The sequence below is a fragment of the Paramisgurnus dabryanus genome, chromosome 18 (genome assembly GCF_030506205.2).
Source record: "Paramisgurnus dabryanus chromosome 18, PD_genome_1.1, whole genome shotgun sequence".
Taxonomy (NCBI): Eukaryota; Metazoa; Chordata; class Actinopteri; order Cypriniformes; family Cobitidae; genus Paramisgurnus; species Paramisgurnus dabryanus.
In genome coordinates, this window is record NC_133354.1 from 19,392,431 (window position 1) to 19,417,575 (window position 25,145).

The following is a 25,145-nucleotide window of genomic DNA, read 5'->3' on the forward strand; positions in this document are numbered from 1 at the left end:
TGGTGCCCGCCAAAGCACATTCTATTAATAGTCTCAATTATAATATTTATTTATTACATAGTAATAAATATTTTATATTTGCTTGGCTGGTTTACGTATAACCATTTTAAACAATATTAAAACATATCAACAAGTAAAATCATTTAAAATCAACAAGTAAAACAAAAAAGTTTTGAGTAGACTGTATCAAAAAGTAGCCCTCCAGATTGTTTAATCCGTTGTGGCCCTTGCTCACTAAAAGGTTGGAGACCCCTGGTTTAGCAGGTCTCCAGTGATTCATAGATTTGTTATCTATACTATTTAGATATTAATGATTCACCGAAATACTATGTACGTCATTTTTACGCACATTCCACGCTAAGGAACAAACCTGGGTACAAACGAGTAGAAACGCCCTTCAGTGGGCGGGTTACGGTTTGTTTATGATATACGTCACTACTGCGTCTACGTAGGCAGGGAAAGAAAGCATCTTCGCTGTTCACTTTACACATCGGCAGACGAGCTAACACAACAGATTGTAGGTAATCGACGCCTTCCTAGCAAGACAACGTAACCCAAAGAGGTAACTTTTCATTATTTTTATTTAAACAGACTGAAACTTGAATTATTACAATTTTCCCTTTTTTTTCTTCTGCCTGTCTTTATGCCTCCACATGTACAGTACCGTATCTGATGCAATCGATCTCGTCCATGTGATCATATTCCCAAATCAACGCACAATACCGAAATTCACGTCAGCCTAATTTGCTTCTTTAGACTTTCTTGAAGAAACTATTATTTATACAAAGTAGATAGTAACCGATTCCAATAAGGTGAGTGTATGTTCATGTAAAGAAAAAGCGCGTGCATCAGTTAACATAACGATACTCGTCTCTAATGTGTGTGCTAGCATTTCATCTGAGTAAATTAATCGTTATTTGAGTTATTTTAATTGCATGTCCGTTATTATGTCAGTGACAAACCAGTTTAAATATATCCGTCTGTCTTTTATTTTGTATGACTACTCTAGGATTACCTTGCGCCCGCCTTAGCAACGTAGAGACAGTGAACAGCGTTACAGTAAAACACACGTTTACATTTATGCTAGGTTTGCATGTTTTACATTTAAAATGTCCCCTATTTTGAATATACTCAAAACGTCTTGTTTTTAGTTCTTTTTCGCCGTGTTTAATTCATTCATAGCGAGTTCCCGCTCAGCCAGCACGCTTTGAAATGACGCTTTCCGCGTTCCGGAAGTTGTTGCGCTGTTGTAACCATTGCATCAGCATTTCGGTAAATAGTCAAATTTGTACCTGACTTTACAGGCAAATCCCATATTGCATAACCTGCTAAAATATATGTCTTTGTTCCATCCTGTAAAAAAACATAGAAACTAAAACACATTTATCCAACTATAATGGATTAAATGGCAGTAATGGGAATTGTATTGGTCTTAATGGAAACTATAATGGTCTCTGTTGGTCTCTACTGGTATTGTGTTAGGTTCTTTTGGTGGGATGATAAACCATTAAGTCATACTGGAATAAGGGCCAAAACTAATTAAATGAAGGAATTTTGTAATGGAACTAATAATAAACATCTGATGGTTCATAATGGCATTTGTAAAATAAACCACTAGAATTTGTATTGTTTTTAGCAGGGTTCCCACAGTTTTTGTTTACATTTTAGAGGACTGTTTCATTGCACCATACCAACCAATTCTGCTTCAGGGTTTCTTGGTCATCTCTGCTGTCTTTTGCACTGGCAGTATTATGGACCCCTGCCATCTAGTTGGAAGGTTGCCTGGTTCATTCACAGCAGTATGTGGCGTCCTGATGCCTGACTGAATAAGCCCATTTATAAGCATGAACAGTTAAGTTTCTCATATGAAGCTCTTGCTGGTTTCTTGTAATATAGCACTGATGGAAAATGAGACCTGTGGATTGCTAAACGATTTCATGATATCTACTCCTTGACACAATATCTCATCTTTGGTATGAGAACATCTACATGCCATTTTTTTAATGTTTATATGCACTGCATGTAGACTATTAAATGTCTATGTACCCACAGACAGATATGTCATACTTTTGTTATTAGTGATAGCTAAATCAACTACAGGGCTTATTAAGTTTAAACTGAATTACACAGAAATAATACTGATCCTTATTTAGTAAAGAATTGGAATCTGGCAATGGCTCCTACAAGGCTTCATGTTGTGAGGAATAAGGGGGTGTGCTGTGCACAACAAAGCATTTAAATGCAGCTGAAAAAGCCATGCAGACACCGACTGTAGGTGCTTGCCAGCTTTTTTCAGCTGAGCGCTTTGGTTGCTATGATACTTCTTCTGCTATGTTTATCAGTCGTTGAATGAGGCGCCGGTTGGTTGTTGTGATATTTGTCGCCCCTTCTCAACTGTGATTGGATGGCCGAGTGAGAAGTGACATTTGCAAGCTTAGCGTTTCATCCAAAATTGAATTTTTTCAACTCTCGGCGAGGAAAAACCGCAGAGTGCCGCTGCTCAGCGCGGACAAAACCCACCAGCTGCTGGCGCTTTTGAAAAGCGCTGCGCTTCCATTGGAAACAATTGAAAACATACGCCAGCTGCCGGCGTAAATGCCTTAGTGTGCACAGCACGCCCCCTAACAGTAGTATAGTGACATTCGGATGACACTGGTTTCCAGCCTGACAGCATGTGCCTGATGGCATAGTTTTTTAATGTAACTTCTGTTTTGCTGGTTTTGGATTAGATAAAAATGTAAAGCATCTGTCAAACATGTAAATGAAGAATAGAATGAAATGCAAATTGTGCTGGGGGGCCTGGTTTATATTATGGCCCTGACCCACAGTTTATAGAAGCTATTTACAGTATTTCCCTTTAGTCGTCGGATTTTAATTGTTTAGCAAGAAAATTGTACTACTTGAACATTTAGGGAAATGCTTGATGTTGGAATTGCAATAGTACAACAAGCCTTTGTGCAGAAAAAGGAATCTAAACAAAACAAGACGTGTTAACCATTAGTCCTCTCTCTCTCCTGTTAAGAAGGTTTACCAGTTGGCGGGTCTTTATGTAATCCTCTTAGAATCCATTGAGCTATTTATTTATTTTGAGCCATCAACGGCAAAATCTCACAAAGGTTACTTGGATCCTTATAGACTTGGTAAGCACAGTCAAAAGTGACCTTAATTTGTTGTTCCTTTCTGCCTTGGCCTTAACTTCAAATGATCATATTGTTTCTGATTGCTCACATTTCAAGTTCAAACTCAAGAAAGTAGTAAGGCGTAAACGCATTGAATTTATTGTTTTAGTTTATATGAGGGTTATCCCAAACCTGTTCCTGCACTACATATTTCGTTAATCTAACACACCCATTTTATGCATTGAAGTACTAAGCTGATGAGTTAAATAAGGTGTGTCTTAATAAAGAAACATTCACTATGTATACTGGTGATGGTTGAGAAACACATTCCTTTACAAAACTTAATTACCCTTAATAAATATAGTCTACTATTATAGACAATAAAGTATCTACATGATCGCATAAGCTCTTAATTGCATTCAATTCATATCCTTGCATTTTTGTATTAACGATATATCTGTAATGATATGGGTGCATCCCAATTTAGGGGCTGTGGCCTTTCAAGGCCATATTTGAAGCCCAATGATGTCACCGGGCCGCGACGAAGGCTATCCCAATTCGAAGGCTCATTAACATGCAAGCCTCCAAATGTGTCCTTTTCCCCCCTTAAACCAAGGATCCATAAATGGTCCTTTACAGCCTTGGCTATTCCAAGATTCAATGCGCGCCTGTGACGTCTGGGTATTTTGAAATAAACATTTAGGGCCGTAGTTAAATAAAAGTGTATATTTTGCAAATGAATTTCAAATACCGAGCCTTTCCTTCAAAGTTTGCGGCCTTAAAAGAATCCAGACGCTGAATTGGGATGCACCACAATTTGAAACTACATAACTTCCAATGTAATCAACAATGCAGTTGTACCACGTGTTAGTTGCATTTTTGTTCGAGTGTCACTTTAGCAATAATTTTACTTGCAAATTCGAACAGCGGACGCACTGTAGGTCTCTGTCTAGCCCGTGTTCTGGTTTCTTCCGGATAAGGTATAACAGACGTCAAGACATTCATAAATTTCTCATGGCCAGATCAAAATCTGAGATTTAATTTCGCCTACGTGTTTCCCAGCCGTACTCGTGGAGACCACAAGAAAGAGATTAGTCCAACTGACCTCACTACAGCCTATCTTAGATGTGTACACTGTAAAATAAAAACTCTGAGAGCAGGAGGTATTTGGGAGGATGAATGATCTCAAGGCAACTGATATCTGTGCACTTTATAACATTTGACCAATACAGTTAGCCCCCAGCCAAGGCACAAAGACAGACATAATTCCCATTTTGTCAACAAGTAGTTACAGATTTCTGCTGTTACACCACAATTATAATTAATGTATTTTTAATATAGTAAACTGATGAGTAGTAAAAGAAAGCAGTCTTTGTTTGCGTTGGGTAAGGCCACGGCTGACTAAACATTTTGAGATCCTGTCCGGACTCAGCTTGATTTAAGAATCTTACCAGATGCTGTGCCAAAAGAAACAAACCACCTTACAGATAAAAAGAGACTATTTCAGCCCCTCTATTGTACAGTGAATTACAGGGATGTTTTTGTTTTACCCCCTCCTCTGTCCTCTTTGTCAAACCTCACTTCAATCCGCAGACATGGAATGTCCACAGCCATTTTTAGCAGATAAATGCGATTTTCATTGTTCTTGTTTTCACATTATAACAATGCTATGTTTATGTTACATTTTTCATTATGTTACATTTACATCTGCAGATGTTTTTAAGCATCGTTTTTATTCAAAGGGACTTACACTGTATTCTCAGAATGTTGGTGTCAGAATGTGTTTTTTTTCCAAGAAATTGAACTCATGACCTTTTGTGCTGCTAACGCTACCCTGTTAAATTGTTAGCTTAAAAATACTTTAATTGGTATTAAATTACACATTTTTATTATTTTTTTTTTCAACTTAAATTTATCAAGTGGAATTTTAAGTTGATTACCAATTAATTTTTTTTGTTTTGTTTTTTCACTTAAAGTAAGAATATTTAAATTAATCAAACTTTTTTTAAGTGTTACCAATAGAAGTAATTTAAGTTAATTTAATTTTAAATTAGAGCCCGACCGATAAAGGATTTTGAAGGCCGATACAAATGTTTGTTGGTTTTAAAATCCGATATATCGGCAGATTTATATATATATATATTTTTTTTTTTTTTTCAGAAACGCGCAACAAAACATTAACAGATTTCCCTAACATTAGTTATTTGTAGTTATTTATGAGTTTTAACTAAAAAAATATGAAATTTACTAGGTAATTCCCCTTCACTCTTGGCTTATTTAACAGCAGCAAAACTGGACATGATAGTCACAAATTTTGTTATGCTTATTTGAGTTAAGAGAACTGATTGGGTTGCTCTTTTAATTGTTATTCAAGCAATGTATGTCGAGTCGTGATCAACTCACCATGAACTCACTTAACCGTTGTTCTCAGATTGTGTGACGCATTATACACGAGTGTTGCCAACAGGGAGGTTGTAGAGGGCCCTCTGGTGGACAAACTATAAAACAGCAACACTCGAGACATGGTTGAAGGCTGTTTCATCTGGTATCTGGTTTTGTTTTTTTATATTCATTTATCGGCCATTATGAATGCCGATATCGATAGTTTGAAAATGCCTAATATCGGCCTGCCGATATATCGGTCGGGCTCTAATTTAAATCCAACTTTCACTTTTTACATTGTAGTGTTTGTTGCATTGTATGAAGACATCCGATGTTTATAACGTTGTTAACTGGGGCACGTTCAAGCTCACACCAGTGCGCAACGTTTTGCTACAGTGTCCGGGTTGAACGACATGTTTCCTGGAAACAGTGTGCATCGGTGTGCAACAGGTTTTAGATGCGTTTTCTCTTGTTTGGTGGGTGTGTCAGAAATGTCGGCCCAATCAGCGGCAAGATGTATATAAACCACGCTGTACTAGAAAGACAGCTCTCTCAATGAGGTTCAAGTTGGAATGTTGTCTTTCATTCTGGACGGCAAGGTCAGTGACTGTAACATAGAGGGTATTTTACAGTATTAAACACACATTTATAACGATTTCATCATGCTTCAGAAACATTTAAAAAAGAACACAAAGAATGGCCTCTCAGCTACCTTAGTTGCAACTCTTGCGTCAACACAACAGGGGATTCAATGCATCACCGTTTCTGTTTAATAAACGTTGTGCAACGTTTTGTCGGGGCTGAACGCAGCCCTGGTGTTGCGTCAAGCGTTTGTACAGCTGTTGCTGCAATTCAAGGTTTAGCTGTTCTTGCCTAAACTAAGAAAGTGACAATATTTGGGAACATGCATCACATAAAGGTCATTATCTAGAATGATGACCAGCATCCGCATATCACAGCTCAGTCAGTAGTCATAATACAGATGACCAAACATATATTGAAAGTTCCATATTAACTCTTTCCCCGCCAGGGTTTTAAAAAAAGTTGCCAGCCAGCGCCAGCATTTTTTATGATTTTCACACAAGTGAAGTTACAAGTTAAATGCCTTCCAGAAAATGTTGTTCTTTAAATATTTAAACATATAGTATATCAAATGAAAGAACAGACCCTCTTTTAAAAAAAAGATTAATCCTACCTTAATTTCTTCTCTTTTTACCACCTCTTAAATATGTGTAGGTTTCTTCAAAAATACAAACTTTTGAGCAAAAAGTACTCCCAAAAGTGCTATTCCGCCATACAATATAGTTAGCCTTTTAAATCCGCTAAGAAAAGCGCTACGTTTTATTTTGTGCCATCATACTTGCTCGTATAACTACTCGTCTTAAATAGGAAAAACGTTGATGTGTTTGGTCACTTCTAACTTTATCTCTGTTTGGTACCATTGAATGAATGGGGCTTAGCTAAATGCTATCAAAGTGTCGCCATGTGCCACAGCGCTTACATGCACGCACTAAGATGATAGAGGTATGTATCAACTCTTCTTAGTTAAGGTAATAACTTAGTTTAATATGGAAATGGATCGACTATTCCTTTAATTGACGAGTTAACTTGTCAATGGCGGGGAAGAGTTACATTGAGTAACATTTCCTGCTCTAAATCATATGTTAAAGGTGCATTGTGTAAGAAATCTGCAAAAATGCTTAATAATATACATGACTATATTTTCAGCGGTGTAGAAAGACCTTACATAAACCATTATGTTTTATGAACTTAGAATGAGACGTTTTAATCTACATACACTGCGTGCCCTCTTACATGGAAAGTCACCATTTTGCGCCAACATGTTTTGAAAGTAGCCCTAAATGGACAAACACGTTTCGTTAATATATTAACCTTAATGCTTGACTAGCTACTCTCTGCTGTCTCAGACGACAACATCTTTATCCTGTGTCAGCCACCATCGCTTCTCTATGTGCTTTGAAAGGGAGTGGCGAGCTGTGGACTTAGCCGCTTGTTGCAATGCACACTTTCACCACTATATGCCGCTAAAATCTACACAGTGCACCTTTAAATATCAAATTTGTTCTGATTGTGACTATAATCTGTTCTTGCTTAGAACTATGATGTATTTTTGAAAGGGTTTTTTGCATATATTTTTTCCTCCCTCAAACTATACTCTATAGCAGTGGTTCCCAAATCCAGTCCTCGGGACCCCTCTCCCAGAATGTTTTAGATGTCTCCTTATATGAAACACCTGATTCCACTCATCAGGCTAGGCTGGAAGGAGCCTGATAAGTGGAATCAGGTGTTTCATATAAGGAGACATCTAAAACATGCTGGGAGGGGGGTCCCGAGGACTGGATTTGGGAACCACTGCTCTATAGGATGTCCAAAAGCAATGAAGGACACATCTGTGGTACTTTTGTACTATTTACATCATAAGAACCTTCGTCTTATCGCAAAAGAACGTCTGCTACACTTTAACTTCATTTTTTCTCTGTTAGCACTGTAAGCACTGTTTTAGCTTCATAATGTGAGAATGTTAGTAGACAAGGTACTTCACGTTTTATCTTGTTAATTAGTCCATGCTTTTAAAATTTTGTAATTATAACCAGTTTAAGTTAATGGAGCCTCTAATAATCTTAGTGGACTTAACGTTCCACAAACATTGGATTTGGAGTCGCCTTGCCTTTATATACTGCTTGTCACGGCAACATTTTTTTTAGCTTTCAGACACGGCCATAAATGCGTGTTTGTTGCCTGAATTTACTGGATCAGTATGTAAGCGGTTTCTTTTATGAATAAGATCATAAACTGTTAAAGAGCAGGAATCTTTAGGGTTGGACACAGAACTCAATGTGCTCGGAAATTAAAGGTAGCATTTAGGTCAAAACAGAATGAAACGACTAAAGAAATTGCTGTTATTAGAAAAGTAGGTGTAGCAAAAATTACTTGATCATGTCCTGACCAGACCAGTTACAACCAATTATGCTTTGCGTATAGCCTTGTGCAACACCCAAATAATCCAATTCTTCCTTCCTCTTCTGTTCTAGGTATTTAAACAACGAAACTTTCCCAAGAAGTAACCACAACCAAGAACCTCAGCACCACATTTAACCATGGTAGAAAAAATGGCTTCATTCGGACACGCACTGCTGCGTCGTCGTGCGCTGGATTGCTCCGGAGAGGAAACACGATTCGCCCGCTGCTTGTCCACTCTGGATCTCGTGGCATTGGGTGTGGGCTCCACGCTTGGAGCCGGGGTGTACGTGCTAGCTGGGGAGGTTGCGAGAGAAAAGGCGGGTCCTGCCATCGTCTTGTGTTTCCTTGTGGCCGCACTTTCGTCCATGCTGGCTGGACTGTGCTATGCAGAGTTTGGTGCACGAGTCCCTAAGACGGGGTCGGCGTACCTGTACAGCTATGTTACAGTGGGAGAGATTTGGGCCTTCATCACCGGTTGGAACCTCATCCTTTCGTATGTTATAGGTAAGTGCTTACTTAGGAGTCAGCGCTAAGATTAATGCATTGCAAATTTATCATTTTAGAAATGCAAATTCTTCTCATATCTTTTGTATAACTCAACAATCTTGTTTTCAGGTACCGCTAGCGTTGCACGAGCTTGGAGCTCAACTTTTGATAATTTGATTGAGCAGAAGATCTCAAGCTTTTTCAGGGCATCCATGGCCATGAAGGTTCCTGGGAAAGTTCTCGCCGAGTATCCTGACTTGTTTGCACTCGTCCTCATCCTGTTATTAACTGGTGAGTAATAATTTTAAGAAATGCGACTTTGTCCAGGCTGAAGTCTTATAATCTAATAATGAGATTTGGAGCATCAAAAAACTTATCATGGTTGTTTTTCCACACAATTTTCTTTACATTATGTACAGTAGAATGATTTTATATAGAAAACAAAAATTACAAAAAAATGCCTTTTTGGTTTTCACAGGCATTATGTACTCATACAGATTTGGTCTATCCAGATTTGGATTTCAGCCCTAAATATGTAGTTAAATATATCTCTTGTTATCTAAGACAAAAATTGTATTAAGTTGTCAAAAAATTTATTTTAATGTGCAATTTACCTTTCAGGACTGCTTGCTTTTGGTGTGAGTGAGTCTGCGCTGGTGAACAAGATCTTTACTGGGATCAACCTGATAGTTCTTGGTTTTGTCATCATCTCTGGTTTTGTCAAAGGCAATACCGCAAACTGGAATCTGACAATAGAGGACTTTGTTAATGATACCAACATCACAAACCCGGAGTAAGTTTTAATCTTATACCACTTAATGAGTATTATTAAAGGCGGGGTGCATGATCTCTCAAAGCCAATATTGACATTTGAAATCACCTTAACATACACGCCCCTACTACAATAGAATCTGAACCTTGTTTGCAACCCAGGCAACGATGTCGGTTAGTAGACACGCCCCTTACTACTGATTGGCTACACAATAGTTTTGGTAGTCGCCCTGACTCTCTTTTCCAAAGTGTCAATCACCCTGCCTTTAAGATGATCTTACGTGACTAAAAGGGATAGGTCACCAAAAAATGAAAATTCTGTCATTACTTATATACTTGATGAACACAGAAAAAAGACATTTTAAGTAATGTTTGTAACCAAATCGATTAGAGGCCCCATTGACTTCCATTGTAGGAGAAAAGAATACAATGATAGTCAGTTGGACCTCTGATTGGTTTGGCTATTCACATTTTTATTTGTGTTCAGCAGAACAAACAAATTCATACAGGTTTGTAACAACACGATAGTGAGTAAATGATTTGAGGACATACATTTTCATTTTTGGGTGAACTACGCCTTTAATGTGTGATTTTGTTGCACTTAATATCTGGAGCATTTCAAATGACTGAACATAGATGATGATGTCTAATGCTGTCACATGACTTCTGTTCTGTCACAGAAGCATAGAAACCACATTTGGAAATGGAGGTTTCGCTCCATTTGGTTTCAGTGGCATCTTGTCTGGTGCTGCCACCTGTTTCTACGCCTTTGTGGGCTTTGATTGCATTGCTACAACAAGTATGTCTATTAAATCTTCTGAATACATCGTAGTATATATATATATATGTGATGTTGCTTATTTTGACCTAATTTGTTCTTATAGGTGAGGAAGCCAAAAACCCAATGCGTTCCATCCCTGTGGGCATTGTGGCCTCTCTGCTCATTTGCTTTTTTGCGTATTTTGGCGTATCGGCCGCTCTCACATTAATGATGCCCTACTATAAGCTCAACACCCAGAGCCCCTTGCCCGAGGCCTTTAGTTACGTGGGCTGGTCGCCAGCACGGTACATCGTAGCAGTGGGTTCACTCTGTGCCCTTTCGACAAGGTATGAGAAATTTTGCTTCTATTAATGTTTCCTTTCAACATTTTCTTCTATATCTAAGTCTTTAAATTTTGTTTTCTTCTAGTTTGTTGGGCTCCATGTTCCCCATGCCTCGTGTGATCTACGCTATGGCAGAGGACGGCCTGCTCTTTCGTTCCCTTTCCAAGATGAACGAAAAAACCAAAACTCCACTGCGGGCGACTATTGCATCTGGAATAGTGGCAGGTGGGTGACGTTCTCTGTAGGTTTGTGCTTCAAACCTTGTTGTTTATGTGTATGACTGACACAGTTTATCTTGATGTTCTTTAGCTCTCATGGCCTTTCTCTTTGACTTGGCTGCTTTGGTTGACCTCATGTCCATCGGGACATTGCTGGCTTACTCTCTGGTGGCCGTCTGTGTTCTCATCCTCAGGTAGGAGGAGCCAAATATTTTTCCACACATAGAATGGTAGTCAAGAAAACAAGTGCTTACTTTTGATGTTTGGCTTTCTGTAGATATCAGCCGGGCATGCTGAACTCTTCCAGTCAGACGGAGAAACTGGTCGAGCTGGTCGGTGGGGAGAAGGTGGCAGTGTGTGGAGACAGTGGGGATGAATATGCCGTAGAACTGGATGACAAGCCCCGTAAAGAAAAATTCTCCATGAAACTCCTTCTGGTTCCTTCCAAGGACGTGCCGACCGAACTCTCTGGAACAATCGTCTACATCACAACTGCAGTCATTTGTAAGTGAAGATTTTTATTGGATAAATCTTTTGCAGTTTATTTATAGGAAGGATGCAATACAGAAATGTGTGCAATGGATTTCTTTGCGTAAACGTAAATTCAATTGCATTGTTGTGAGCTGATCCTGAATCATTTCAAATGCTGAACTAATTAAATGGTCCTCTTTCCTGCGTAGCTGTGCTGATCACAGTGCTGTGCGTGGTATTGGCCGTGCGTCTGGAGGACATCATGAACGGAGAGATTGTGTGGGTGATCGCTTGTATCATTCTGGCAGTGCTGTGCTTGCTATGCGTCATCGTGATCTGGAGACAGCCCGAGAGCAAAGAAGCTCTCACCTTCAAGGTACCAGATGTTCAGATTTTAATTTATTCTGGTTTATATTATATGCTATAAATCTTTGGGATCTGGCCGGAGGCTATACACACTAAAATGTTATTAAAGTAAATGTACTCAAAACCAGCAGCTGCTGAGATCACATAATTACAGGCGTCATTCACTATTCTCAAAAAAGGAGGGTAATATGAGGACAGTTGCGGGGCATTTAGGTCCTGTGTCCACCACGTGGCTGAAAATGTCAGGTGCCGACTGTGATGGTACATTCACACTGGGCGCCAAAATTACAGCTGGATGGAGGGCGTGTTTAAAGCGTGGCCTAACGCGATCATCATAGTAAAAACAGCCAATCACAGTGCCTGCAACACATGCTCCTCTGTTCTCCAGTTTTGCATGAATATAATTGGCTGGCTCTGCACTAGGATATTTTATATAAGGTGATCTGATTGGCTGATGCCTGCGTTTTTGCAATGCGCGTGAGAGAACGTAAATGCGCCATACGTCATTGCGTCGCTATATATTGCAAAATAATTTTTTCATGTAAACAAATTGTACCGGTTTTATCATGGACGGTATGATATGGCACACCTCTTATTTGAGACATTATATTTACAAATTATTAAAGGTGTGTAGATTAAGTGGCATCTAGTGGTGAGGTTGCGAATTGCACCCCTCCCTTTAAAGCACATAGAGAAGCTACGGTAGCCGTCACAGGACAAGCATCTCATCGTCTGAGACAACGTAGTGACAAACGCGCTCTGTACACTGCAAAAAATGATTTTCAAGAAAAAGTTTTTGTCTTGTTTTTAGTAAAAATATCAACAAATTCTTAAATTAAGATGCTTTTTCTTGATGAGGAAAAACGACCCAAGAAAATAAGTCTAGTTTTTAGACCAAAAATATCAAATTTTAAGTGATTTTGTGCATAAAACAAGCAAAAAAATCTGCCAATCAAGAAAAAGCATCTTAATTTAAGAATATTTAGATAATTTTACTGAAAACAAGACAAAAATACCAAGATTATTTTTCTTGAAAATCATTTTTTGCAGTGCAGAGCAGTTTGTTCGTTTAGGGCTGCCGTAGAAATGTGATGCCGCAAAACGGCTTCCATGTAAGGGGACCCGTGGTGTATGTAGATAAAAAACGCTCATATTATGATAATTAAAGCAATACTGTTCATTTTGTATGGTCTTTATACACTACTGAAAACATGGTTATCTATATTATTAGGGCTGGGCAAAAAAATCTATTTTTCGATTAATCGTTTTTTAAAACGTGGTCGATTAAAAATCGATTCTTAAAGAGCAGAATCGATTTTTTTTTTTTCATATTTATTTCCGCAAACATTGAACGGGGGAATGGAAGCATTTTAGATTTCGCAAGCAAGACGTGTTGTGGCTTTTAATTTCTTTTTATTAATAGCCCACTTGTAAACTGCTGTTCACTGTTCTTTTTATTAATATAGTATGTGTATTAAATCTGTATTAAATCTATATTCATTGAGTTGAATCGAGAATCGAGTATAAAAACCTATCTGAGAACCGGAATCGAAAATGTAATCGAGAATCGGAATCGAATCGATTTGATAGCTTGTGAATCGAAATCGAATCGATCTGGAACATCTGAATCGATACCCAGCCCTATATATTATATTGTATTGCTGTCAAAATATCCTTCTAAAATTTCCACACTGCACCATTAAACTAAAAAGTGTATTCTCGTTTTATCTTAAAACCTAAAGTAAATGGGTTTTCCCTGCGGAAGGTCTGCATTTGTTAAAAATGAGCAAATCAAATAATTCAAATCAATATTTAGTGCTTTTTTTTACTTAATTATTAGGTAAATATGCATGATAATGTATAGGCAGCCGATTTTTATGCGAAATAAGCCCCTCAGTGTGATACAGCACCCTCCTTCGGGTTTAACAACTTGCTGCCAATACATTATATCTTACTTATGAGCTGCTTTTTCTTTATTATTTGGTCCAAATTAATTTTCAAAAATTAATTTCAAAATAATTATTTTACTTTAATGATGAAATAAATAAATATGTTGGCACAAATATATTTTTGTCTATAATTTCAAGTAATTTAATACAAAGATCTTCAGATTTTTAAGATTATCAAAACGATTCAGTAAAGTGTTTTTAAACTTTTGAACAGTACAGTAGTGTACCTACAAGATTTAGATAAGTCCCAACTTAAACTATTCGAAATGTCAAATAAATATCTTTATTTATTTTCCAAACAAGTTGAAGATCTCATTGCATAGTGGTTCATTCTTATCAAAGCAAACATTTTGGTAAGATTTTGCTATTTGTCCGAGTCAGTCTGAAAGTGGATAAATTCATGGATCAGAAAATGAATAGCATGTATGGCTGTTTGCTCTAGTGGATAATATTCTGCAAAATTGAAACTGCTAAAGACTTTACTGTCTATACACGTCTGCTCCATAAATAACACTTAATAATTCCCACTTCCCCATACTAGTCAGAAGTTGGCATGTAGTGAAACGCTTTAAACCTAATCTAAATCTTCTTATGTGCAGGTGCCACTGTTGCCCTGGCTCCCTCTGTTCAGTATCTTTGTCAACATCTATCTGATGATGCAGCTGGACATAGCCACCTGGTGCCGTTTCGCCGTGTGGATGGGAGTCGGTTAGTACATCTGTTCATTTCGCTTCTCGTGGAGATATCATCCTGTTTGTTTGTTTTCTTTATTCCAAGCCTCCCATTTCTCTCATGTCTTCCTGCAGGTTTTGCCATCTACTTCGGCTACGGCATCCGAAACAGCACAGAAGCCGCAAACAGCCCCTCTCGAAAATATGAGCCGGCCCTTCAGAACAAGAGCCCTATCTATATAGGCGTAGAAGAACGCGAACTGGAAGGAATTTCTCCCTGATAGCGACAGATGTTACAAGTTTCGGTAGAAATTCGCGAAATTGGCCGTGTTTACTAAATGTAGAGACCTTCCCCCCTAAGATTTTAACTCGAGTTTCGATGTTCTTCTTGGAAGAACACATGAAAACATGTTTCCGTTAGAGGTCAGCGTGCAGCCTCCAGTGCTGGTTTCGTGTATTTGTGGCTGCTGCTATAATCATTAGTACTGTAACGGCCATTTTGTCTGGTAGACAATGAGCTGACTGTGAACAGGGTATTTACAGGACTGTGAAATGTGATTTCGTTTGTGCACTAGGGCCTTGCTTTGATGTCCAAAATGGTCTCCTTTCATTCATGTTGTGTCCTTGCACGAGGTGAAGTGAGACTACATCGCCCCCTAGTGTTCTCCTTGCAGAATGCAAAGGTGGTTTTAAACAACACACTATGGCAATACCAAAAGACAGTATTTGGGATTATTGGTTACTGTTTGGTAAATTGATTACAGCATTGACAAAGTACTGGAAATGTTTTTTATCTTATGTGGCTAAAAGCCATTGGCTAATAGCTGAAGAGTGATGATTTTACCCCGTGTGTGTGTGTGAGAGAGTGTACAGAATAACTTTACATGTAACAGTGTGACACAATGCTGTTTATTTGGATAATGGTATTTGGCATTATGATTTATAAATTATAAGTATTTAAGTATGAGAATGTTACATTTTTATTATTTTTTGCAAAATCAACATTGATTTTTTATATGGCCATGTGTAGTGTACCCAGTCGCACAACGTAAACTTGATGTTTCTTTTCAGCTAACTATATAAGAATTTGGTTTCTGGACATCCTATGTAAAAGTTACATTGTTAACTATAGTTTCTGCCAAAGTGCTACTGTGGTCTTTACCACAATTGACTGAAGTAATATCGCAGAAAAATTCTGTAAGCCTCTTTTGCACTACATTTAAAAAAATCTATATTTATTTTTCGTGTACAGTAGTATCAATTACTGTAGTAAAATTTAATGCAGAAATTATAGTTGCCGGTGTAATGTTATGTGGGGCAGCCTGCTATCAAAATACCTGATTTACAGGTCAAAGCTTTTAAGCATAGACGTGCCTAAAAGACTGAAGATCTACAGAAACTGGCTTTGAATTGCATTTTTATATATATATATATCTGATAGTGTAGATACTTGTTTACCATGTTGTTTTTAAGCAGATTTTTAGTTTCATTGAAACTTGTTCTTGGCGGCTTGGCTGTTGAGCTCATGTTAAGTATTTGTTCTTTATTGTACAGTCATTTTAATGCAGACAGCAGACGACTCCGGACCAGATCTGCACCGGACTTTGGCTCAGGTCCAGTGCAGAGTCGTCTGCTGTCAGACTTCTTGTGCTCCTGTCATAACAGTTAAGCCTTTGATACTTTACACTATGATTGTGTTAACCCTTCAGGGTGCTGAGATGCAGCTCCTCGTATCAAATGTTGTTGGTTGGTTGTGCAAATGACAGTTTTAAAATGTTGATTATTTTAATGGTGTATGTTTTCAGATAATCAGAGAGCAATAGACCAGTGGATTTTACATGGGTTATGCTGCATTCTAACAGCAAAATAGATGCTTGAAGTTGTTTAATACCACTATTGTTTTTTTCCCCATTTTTAATATATTAACATATTGCTTAATTAGAAGGAAATTTTTGTATAGCTTTAATATTTTTATGTTTTTACAATGAAATTATTTTGTTTACATGTACCAAACATGTAAAAGTTAGGCTGTAAAGACACATTAGTGTCTGTTCAAAGGCATTTGTTCAGAATATGATTCAGAGCAGTGCCTGAAGTTTAAAATGTACCTCAAAGATGGTTGGTAGGTATCAATATATACAAACCACATACATTTGAGTTACCCAACAGTCGTAGTGTTACATATCTGTTTGTTTTTCAGTATATAAATATATATTTTGTCTTTTGTAAACTGTAAATATTCATGCCATGTACAAAGAAAATGTGTTTTTTAAATAAAGTGATTCTCAGAATCTGTATTTTTGTTTCTTTTTTGAACAAAATGTTTTCCATATAAAATGTTCCAAAATAGTGTAAAGAACAATTCTGTAAAAATATATCCTTGATATAAAGGGTTCGGATGCAAACCCTCTGACTGTGTCATGTTTATCAGGCTCTTATCTTTAGGTTAAGTAATTTCACCATAATGACATTGATCATTAATCCGTAATTGAAATGCCTTATTTTCAAAAAGTTGACTTTTGTGGCAAATCCTTCTTAAAGGCACATTCCACTTTTTTTTTAAATATGCTCATTTTCCAGCTCCCCTAGAGTTAAACATTTGATTTTTAACGTTTTGGAATCCATTCAGCTGATCTCCGGGTCTGGCAGTACCACTTTTAGCATAGCTTAGCATAATCCATTGAATCTGATTAGACCATTAGCATCGCGCTCAAAAATGACCAAAGAGTTTTAATATTTTTCCTATTTAAAATTTGACTCTTCTGTAGTTACATCGTGTACTAAGACCGACGGAAAATTAAAAGTTGTGATTTTCAAGGCAGATATGTCTAGGAACTATACTCTCATTCTGGCGTAATAATAATCAAGGACTTTGCTGCCGTAACATGACTGCAGCAGGCGCAATAATATTACGCAGTGCCCGAAAATAGTCCCCTGCTTTTGAAAGTAACCAAGGGGACTATTTTCAGGCAGTGCGTAATATCACTACACCTGCTGCAGCCATGTTACAGCACCAAAGTCCTTGATTATTACGCCAGTTTGAGAATATAGTTCCTAGCATATCTGCCTAGAAAATCACAACTTTAAATTTTCCGTCGATCTAAGTACACGATGTAACTACAGAAGAGTCAAGTTTTTGATAGAAAAAATATCAGAACTCTTTGGTTATTTTTTAGCGTGATGCTAATGGTCTAATCAGATTTAATAGATTGTGCTAAGCTATGCTAAAAGTGGTAGTGCCAGACCCAGAGATCAGCTGAATGGATTCCAAAACGATAAAAATTAAATGTTTTTTAAGTGGAGTGTCCCTTTAAGTGCATGCAAGCTTTTTTGGCAAAAACTTCCACCTTTAAAAAAAATCCACTAATTTGGACAAGACAGTAAACAATGCAAATAATAAAAGTCAGAATTTAAAATATAAAAATGAAGAACTGAACTACACATTGAGGGGCGCTGTAATGCATGTGGCAGCTATATTCTGGTTGTATTCAGGTCCAAGTACCCACAAGGACCCCAAGTTTAAATGTGATCCACAATTGTTTCACAAACCCTTCCTATCTCTTCATATCTTTAAAATTGACTGAGTAAGGCCATAATAAACATTAAAGAGCACCCATTATCTGATTCATGTTTTTAAATTTCCTTTGGTGTGTAAGTGTGTATTAGTCCATGTTAACAATATGCAAAAGGTTCATACCCCAAAGTAAACAATGACACGAGTTATCATCTCCAAATTAAATCTCTTTTCTTGGACTACAACAAACATGGATTGTAGGCAACAGTTTACTTCCTGGGATTGGTGATGTAGACAAGACTGACATTATCATAATTCCTCCCGCTTCTGACTCACAGCCTGTAAGTTAACTCCTGTTAGCACTGCATTGTGACAAAATCTTCCAAACATGGTAAGGAGCGTCACATTTCCGGCTGCCGTCAGAAATATTCAAGCCAATCACAACGTACAAATTAGCTGGCCAATCAGGGACACAGAACTTCAAATCGATGAGCTTTGTACAAAATCAGTGTGTTTCAGACAGGGAAATCTGGAGCTACAAGAATGTACGGTATGTGGAAAATAATGTGTTTTTTTACCATAAACCACGTGAACACACTGAATTATACCAAATACACAAAATAACGTTGTTTTTTATCAATGAAATAGATGCACTTTAAAATCAATTACTAAAATCTAATTTTAATGCTTCAAATCTAATAATTAGATTATAACTTCTATCCTGTATTTCACAGATGGGTCCCAAATAGGTATTACCAGTTCACGAGTTCGCATTAACATGTAATTAATAGTGTAATGAGATAAGGAGACCTCTTCACTCTGATTGGTTGGATTTCGTGACCATGCACCTCCCGAATTTAGTTAAATAAACTTCATGTAAAAGAAATCATTTTTAGACATAAACTCTTTTGTCTCACACCTTTTATTGATAGTTCACCTCATTTCTTTCACAAGATCAATAAATACAGTTAATAGTCATTTCAGTTGGCTAAATGACATTAGTCTGTAAGTCAAAAAAGTACATTTCAGCAGCTACTAACCTCAACTGACAGGCAACAGTTATCAAATAGTGCACCAATCAGATAAGGAAAAACAATTGGGGGCGTGGTCTATCAGTGCGTCACAAATAAGGTATGATAATAGTCCCTGGATGTTTTATTCATTTGGAAAAGTTTCTGCAGTATACAAAGGGAAACCTGCAAAAAGTATTCAAACATAAATATCTTATGAAGCTGAAAGTGTGGTCGTATTGTCCAAAATATATACAAACATGCATGTGATGAAGAATGTGTAGATATTGAATGACAGTCGTCCCAGTTCCACTTAAATCGGTGCACACAGTTTGTCGCCCTGTCGCCATTCGAAGAGCTATTTTCCTAACAACATCATTAACTTGGTCTTGAATTTTATTTTGTGTCCTGTTAAGAGGGTGAATCCTGAAGAAAAACAAAAAAGTAATTCCCCAACATTCCCTAGGATAACATCTACATCTATCTACAGACATAACTTGTCTTCATCTCTTTGTCAGGCAATGCAACATACTTAAATTGTCCATATCAGAGATCCCACCAAATAAACAATCAATATACGCCAGTAAGGAATTACATGAAATGTAGCAACTACTAATGTTAGTGCTGAAATGATCACGAGCCACCGAGATAAAGAATGACATTTTGTTGGTGTGATTCGCCTGTGCATGCTCTGAAATGACCCATCAACTTTTGGTATAAACTTTGGATCTGTCTTCGCTGCTGTCTACATGTTCCTCCATTCCTGAAGATCTTGAAGTTCTGTGGGTTCCAGCTTACCAAAGCATGTCATACTTCAACTGTTTGTCGCTTATCTGTAGGTCATTATTTGAACGTGACATTACGAGGAGCTTTATTCGTAGTAACTATGAAAGCAGGAAACATTGTAAGAAGAGAGTATTCGTGGGGTTGCAGTAGTGGGAAATGGCAAGCTAAGGGAAAACAACAGCACTGGTTTTGGGCCGTGATACACCCGCAAGAGTCGCTTCAGATCAACAGAGGCAGCGACGGTCGCTCTTGGTCACTTCCTCAGATGAATGCACCACATTGGGCACAAAACCGCTCTTGACGCCCTCCCAGCCCTCCTGGATGGTGATGTCGCCATTTTTGACCAGCTCAAAGATGTCGCGCGTCAGCTCGGTGAATGCCCTCTCTACGTTGATGGCGTCACGGGCGGAGGTTTCCACGTAGCGCATGCCGTAAGCAGCTGCCAGTTTTTCAGCTTCCTGCTGGCTCACCTGCCGCTGCTGTTCCAGGTCGCACTTGTGACCGACCAGTATGAAGACGATGCTGTGGGGCTGCACGTGACTGCGCGCCTCCTCCAGCCACTCGTGCACATTCTGGAAGGAACGCCGGTTGGTGATGTCAAAAAGCAAAAGGCCACCCACTGAATTGCGATAGTAAGCCCTTGTGATAGATCTAGGGAAAATTAGACCATGATGGGATAAACATTAAATCAAGAGAAATGAATGACTGTGGGTTTTATATGTACTAAAAACAACATGCAAACTTTGTATGGATATTTCAACTCAATTTCTGAATACATAATGCAAGAGGCAACAATGAACTTTCTTCTCAACCTTCAATGATGAAGCCATTAGAGCTACAAGTAAAATGTCATCAAATATCACCAGATGTACCTAAATCTCTCCTGGCCAGCCGTGTCCCAGATCTGAAGCTTGATGCGTTTGCCGGGTTCGATCTCTACCAGGCGAGAGAAGAAGTCAACTCCGACAGTGGGATCAGACACCTGTGCGAAACGTCCTTCTGTGAACCGTCTGATCAGACACGATTTCCCCACGGTCGAGTCGCCAATGACAATCAGTCGGAACTGGTACAGCCATATAGCTTCCATATCTTATTAAATCTACAAAAAAAATTGTATGTCAATATGATGATTACTGCCTTGTTTACTGGCTGTCGAAGCAAACATAAGCAAAAGCTGGTTTAAATAAACCTGAATAGAAAATGTTCATATTTTACCCAACCATAAGTTGAAACAACCCAGCACATGTTTATTTAAACTCACTGGTTGGGTATGTCTATATTTTACACAACCATGCCCTGTAAAAATGGCTGGGTTATTTTTAAACCATGGGTAAATATTGGACTGAACACATTGCTGCCCTACTAAAAAATCCAGCTAAGACCAGCATAAGCTGGTGAGCTGGTTTTACATGGTCTCCCAGCTTGGTTTTGCTGCTGTAGCAAGCTGGTCCAACTGGACTTCGCTGGTCAGGCTGGGAGGGCCAGCTTAAACCAGATACTGCCAGCTTAAACCAGCTACCAGCTTATGCTGGTTTTAGCTGGATTTTTCAGTAGGGTAGGTTAAAATCAACCCAATGTATAACAACACACCAGCATTGGGTAATTTTAAACCCAACATGGGGTAATTTTTAACCCAGCATTTGTTTTGTCCAATATTTACCCGTTATGGATTAAAAATAACCCAGCCAATTTTAGAATGTGGGTTGAAACAACCCAGCACAGGTTAATTTAAACCCACTGGGTTGGGTTTGTCTATATTTTACACAACCATGGGTTGAATCCAGCATTTTATTGGATTAAATATTTAATCATTTTTAAATATCATAAAGAACTCGTTTTGTAAATTAACTTGAAAATACACTTCATATTATTTTTTTATATTTACTGTTTTATTTATTGAAGTAAATTTGATGTATTATTTCTGAATAAGCCTTAATAAGATTGTTGTATAGTTGGCCATTTCAACGTGACCGAACGTGATACATTTTATTGGGTAGGCCTGTTTGAATTCAATGGTTTGATCACTATCAGACCCGAATCCCACTACATTCTATTTAATTTCCTTATTATTTAATTACTAATGCATAACAATGTTCAATACAACATTATATAAAGCCTAATTATAATGAACATCGCGTATGTTAGCAAATGAGTACATCAAGCATTGCAGAGACTTGCAGGCCTATGTCAAACATCAAAGCTGTTAATATGTTTTATAACATTGCATGTACTACTGTTATTACCTCGGTTATGCTTTTCAGTGCCTAAGAATGGCAAGCCCCATATTCTTCCCTGTCTTTCAGTCCGAAAATGTGTTATTCAGTGACGCTCCCGTGCAAGGCATCCGAGCACACCCGTATGTTTAAAGGATAAATGTGCAACTAGTCCCCGCTTTCAACGTGCACTAAATAACAAAACGAAAAACCATATCCTCTCGGGCCTTGTCAAATTACTTTAGAAATGCTCGTAAATTGTTTGTAAATTCATATCGTCAATCTCATGATTAGGGATGAAGAGATGTTTGTGAAAATGTGCTGATGAAATGGCAGTATCATCAGCATCATATAGCCTGACTCATCCCTCATCAGTACCATTGCCGTAATAACTGCAAGAGCGGCGCACAGGGCGCGTCATACAACCCAAGTCCCTATAAGGAAAGTTATCCCACTCGGCTGCCATTTTTGTAACCCCTCCAGGGCCATTTATTTCAGTCATGCAAGACCAAGCTGGTTATCTGAATGAGGAAACACTGCTATTTTAATATCGATTTCTTAGGTCAATATAAAACAACATATTTCCGACTAAATATCAAAACAGACGTATACTGTACATTTAATTTTGTTTCTGGTTATTCCTGCTACTGCGCATGCGCAAAGGATCAGGCTCTGTTTATTGTAGGGCACTTTTCCCCACTGATAGTAACAGATCTGCGGTATCACGTTACTCTCTATAATCTTTGATACAACTCTGTTGTGGCAAAATTCTCCTCCCCCATTCGCAGGATTTGATACTTCCGGGGGGCGTGATACTGCTGGCATTCCCACAACTGACTGAGCCTGGCCATTGATTCTCATCAGAGGTAAAATTCATTTAACGTGAACATATAAGATTGAGTTGGTGTCCATCCAGCTGAATCGAGTGAAAATATATTGTACATTTGGCCTTCTGTTCAGGCAAGGAGTGGACAGTCTAACAACTCAATTAATTTTAATTTAATATGCCTATAACGTTACTAGAAGATCCTGAAATTTAATGAGGCGCACATATTCTTACAGAATGTTGGTTGGTGAACACATACAGAGACGTTATTAAAAGTGCTTTATCTTTATATCTAGCTAGCTATAATCAGAATTACAGTTGCAAACTGCTCTTTTTCTCTAGCAGAAAATGTTTGGTGTGGTGATTCCAAACACATAGTCACGTATGTGTCGCCGTATGACATCGAAGTGCCGCGAGAACTTTCAAAATCAAAAGTTGTGGAATCGCTCCCGCGGTAATTTGATGTCATACTGCTATTCGTCTGCGCAGGCATCAACAATGCAGAGGAAATATTGAATTATTTATTAGTATATTATTTTTATTATTATTACAGTTATTAATTAGGTCGTATTATAATTATTTTATTATTAATAGTAATGTAGTATTATTTTGTATTTGTATACTATAATGTTTTTAAAACGAATCATAAATATTAAAGTAGGCTACAGTATTTACTACAGTTTTTTATTCACTATTAAAGAATATGTACATTAATTAGTATAACAATTACAATAATATAATACAGTAAACTATAATTTACCACAGTTTATAGTTTTACAGTAGCCTACAACTCTTGGTGTGTATTTTATTTAGGCTATTTCGCACACTCGTCGATACCGTGAGGATAGGGGTGTGGCGTTAGTTAGTTCCCATCACTTTAGGGCTTTACTGAAGTATCCGAATATCACTGAAGTGGGAAGCCCAATCCATCCGTGGCTTTTACGAGCTTTTTTCTTGACGAGAAAACTACCAAATCAGATTAAGTTGTAGGCTATTAATTTTCTTTTGAAAGAAGATAATTCCCCCTGGCGTTTGATTTGTTTTTATCTCATATTTGGAATTAAAAGGGAAGAGAAAGTTGGTGTATTTGTTAGTATATTTAATAAGTAGCTCGAGGCATGACTGTTGTGATTTGGACAAAGTCATCGTGTCGTAGCTTATATAAACTTTTATGAGAGTAAACGTCTCATTAACTATATTCCTAAAACAAATGTAGGAAACTTAAAAGTAGGTCATTGCGTTTACGGTCCGGGCGATATTTTATTTTGTCAAGGCAAGTCATGCAGAAAGAGCATTTGTCAGATGGGGTAAAATCTTTGCGTGTGAGGGAGAGCTCCCTCACTACCTCCCACACTTTCGTGCGCCTCACGCGCTACCTCCCACACCTCTTTGCGTGTGAGGGAGAGCTCCCTCACTACCTCCCACACTTTCGTGCGCCTCACGCGCTACCTCACACACCTCACGCGCTACCTCACACACCTCACACACACCTCACACGCTACCTCACACACCTCACGCGCTACCTCACACACCTCACGCGCTACCTCACACACCTCACACGCTACCTCCCACACCTCACGCGCTACATCACACACCTCACACATCTCATGGGCTATCTCCCACATCTCCCTCGCTACCTCACGCGCTACCTCTTGCGAAAATTAACCATGGTTATATTGTGGTAAAAGTGTAGTAACCATGTTTTTTTGGTGTATTGATTACTATCAGCAAAACCATGATTTTACTACACTAACTATGGTTTTACTATGGTTTTTAAAAAACATGATAGTCAAAACCATTGTTATTTTGGAGTTACTATGGTTTTACTACAGTAACCATGTTTTTTTGGTTTTAACTGTAGTAAAACCATGGTTAATTTTCGTACCTCACACACCTCACGCGCTACCTCACACACCTCACGCGCTACCTCCCACACCTCACGGGCTATCTCCCTCGCTATCTCCCACATCTCCCTCGCTACCTCCCACATCTCACGCGTGTCAGGGGGAGCTCCCGCGCTATAAGTATACTTGGACCGCGGTCGTCGGCTCCCGCGCGGACTTTTTACTTCTACTGCTTACATTTTCACGCAATTATCTGTACTTTCTACTCCTTACATTTTAAAAATCGCCTCGTTACTTCTATTAATTTCGGCTTGTTTTCTTTTTTTTACATTTCGGGTTGTCATCGTTAAAAAAACCTTTGATATCATCCGCCATCCGTTTGTACAGTAACGCGGTATTCTGTCTTCAAATGGAAAAGTACGAAATAAAACTC

General features: G+C 38.2%; 2 protein-coding genes across 2 annotated transcripts; one reads left to right on the plus strand and one right to left on the minus strand.

Moving 5' to 3' along the window:
* The first annotated feature begins 431 nt into the window (after window positions 1-431).
* On the plus strand, window positions 432-16,811 carry slc7a3a (solute carrier family 7 member 3a). The gene is made up of 12 exons (XM_065287192.1): window positions 432-562; window positions 8,555-8,987; window positions 9,099-9,260; window positions 9,591-9,762; window positions 10,421-10,539; window positions 10,625-10,847; window positions 10,930-11,069; window positions 11,154-11,256; window positions 11,340-11,566; window positions 11,743-11,909; window positions 14,448-14,556; window positions 14,655-16,811. Exons 2-12 carry the CDS (start codon window positions 8,621-8,623, stop codon window positions 14,798-14,800), a joined length of 1,935 nt encoding a protein of 644 aa, XP_065143264.1. The 5' UTR covers window positions 432-562; window positions 8,555-8,620; the 3' UTR covers window positions 14,801-16,811.
* A 2,126-nt stretch (window positions 16,812-18,937) lies between these two features.
* On the minus strand, window positions 18,938-22,431 carry rab39ba (RAB39B, member RAS oncogene family a). The gene is made up of 3 exons (XM_065287193.2): window positions 22,073-22,431; window positions 20,702-20,928; window positions 18,938-20,480 (listed from the first exon to the last, which is right to left on the minus strand). The coding sequence occupies exons 2-3, from the start codon at window positions 20,914-20,916 to the stop codon at window positions 20,054-20,056; spliced, it is 642 nt and encodes a 213-aa protein (XP_065143265.1). The 5' UTR covers window positions 20,917-20,928; window positions 22,073-22,431; the 3' UTR covers window positions 18,938-20,053.
* Window positions 22,432-25,145: the final 2,714 nt, after the last annotated feature.

Bases quoted from the DNA above. Each gene is read 5' to 3' on its own strand.
- slc7a3a (XM_065287192.1), top strand. From the start codon at position 8,621: ATGGTAGAAAAAATGGCTTCATTCGGACACGCACTGCTGCGTCGTCGT. The intron at 11,070-11,153 runs GTGGGTGACGTT...GATGTTCTTTAG, and splicing joins TGCATCTGGAATAGTGGCAG to CTCTCATGGCCTTTCTCTTT. The intron at 11,910-14,447 runs GTACCAGATGTT...TCTTATGTGCAG, and splicing joins AAGAAGCTCTCACCTTCAAG to GTGCCACTGTTGCCCTGGCT.
- rab39ba (XM_065287193.2), bottom strand. From the start codon at position 20,916: ATGGAAGCTATATGGCTGTACCAGTTCCGACTGATTGTCATTGGCGAC. The intron at 20,481-20,701 runs GTACATCTGGTG...AATTTTCCCTAG, and splicing joins GCTGGCCAGGAGAGATTTAG to ATCTATCACAAGGGCTTACT.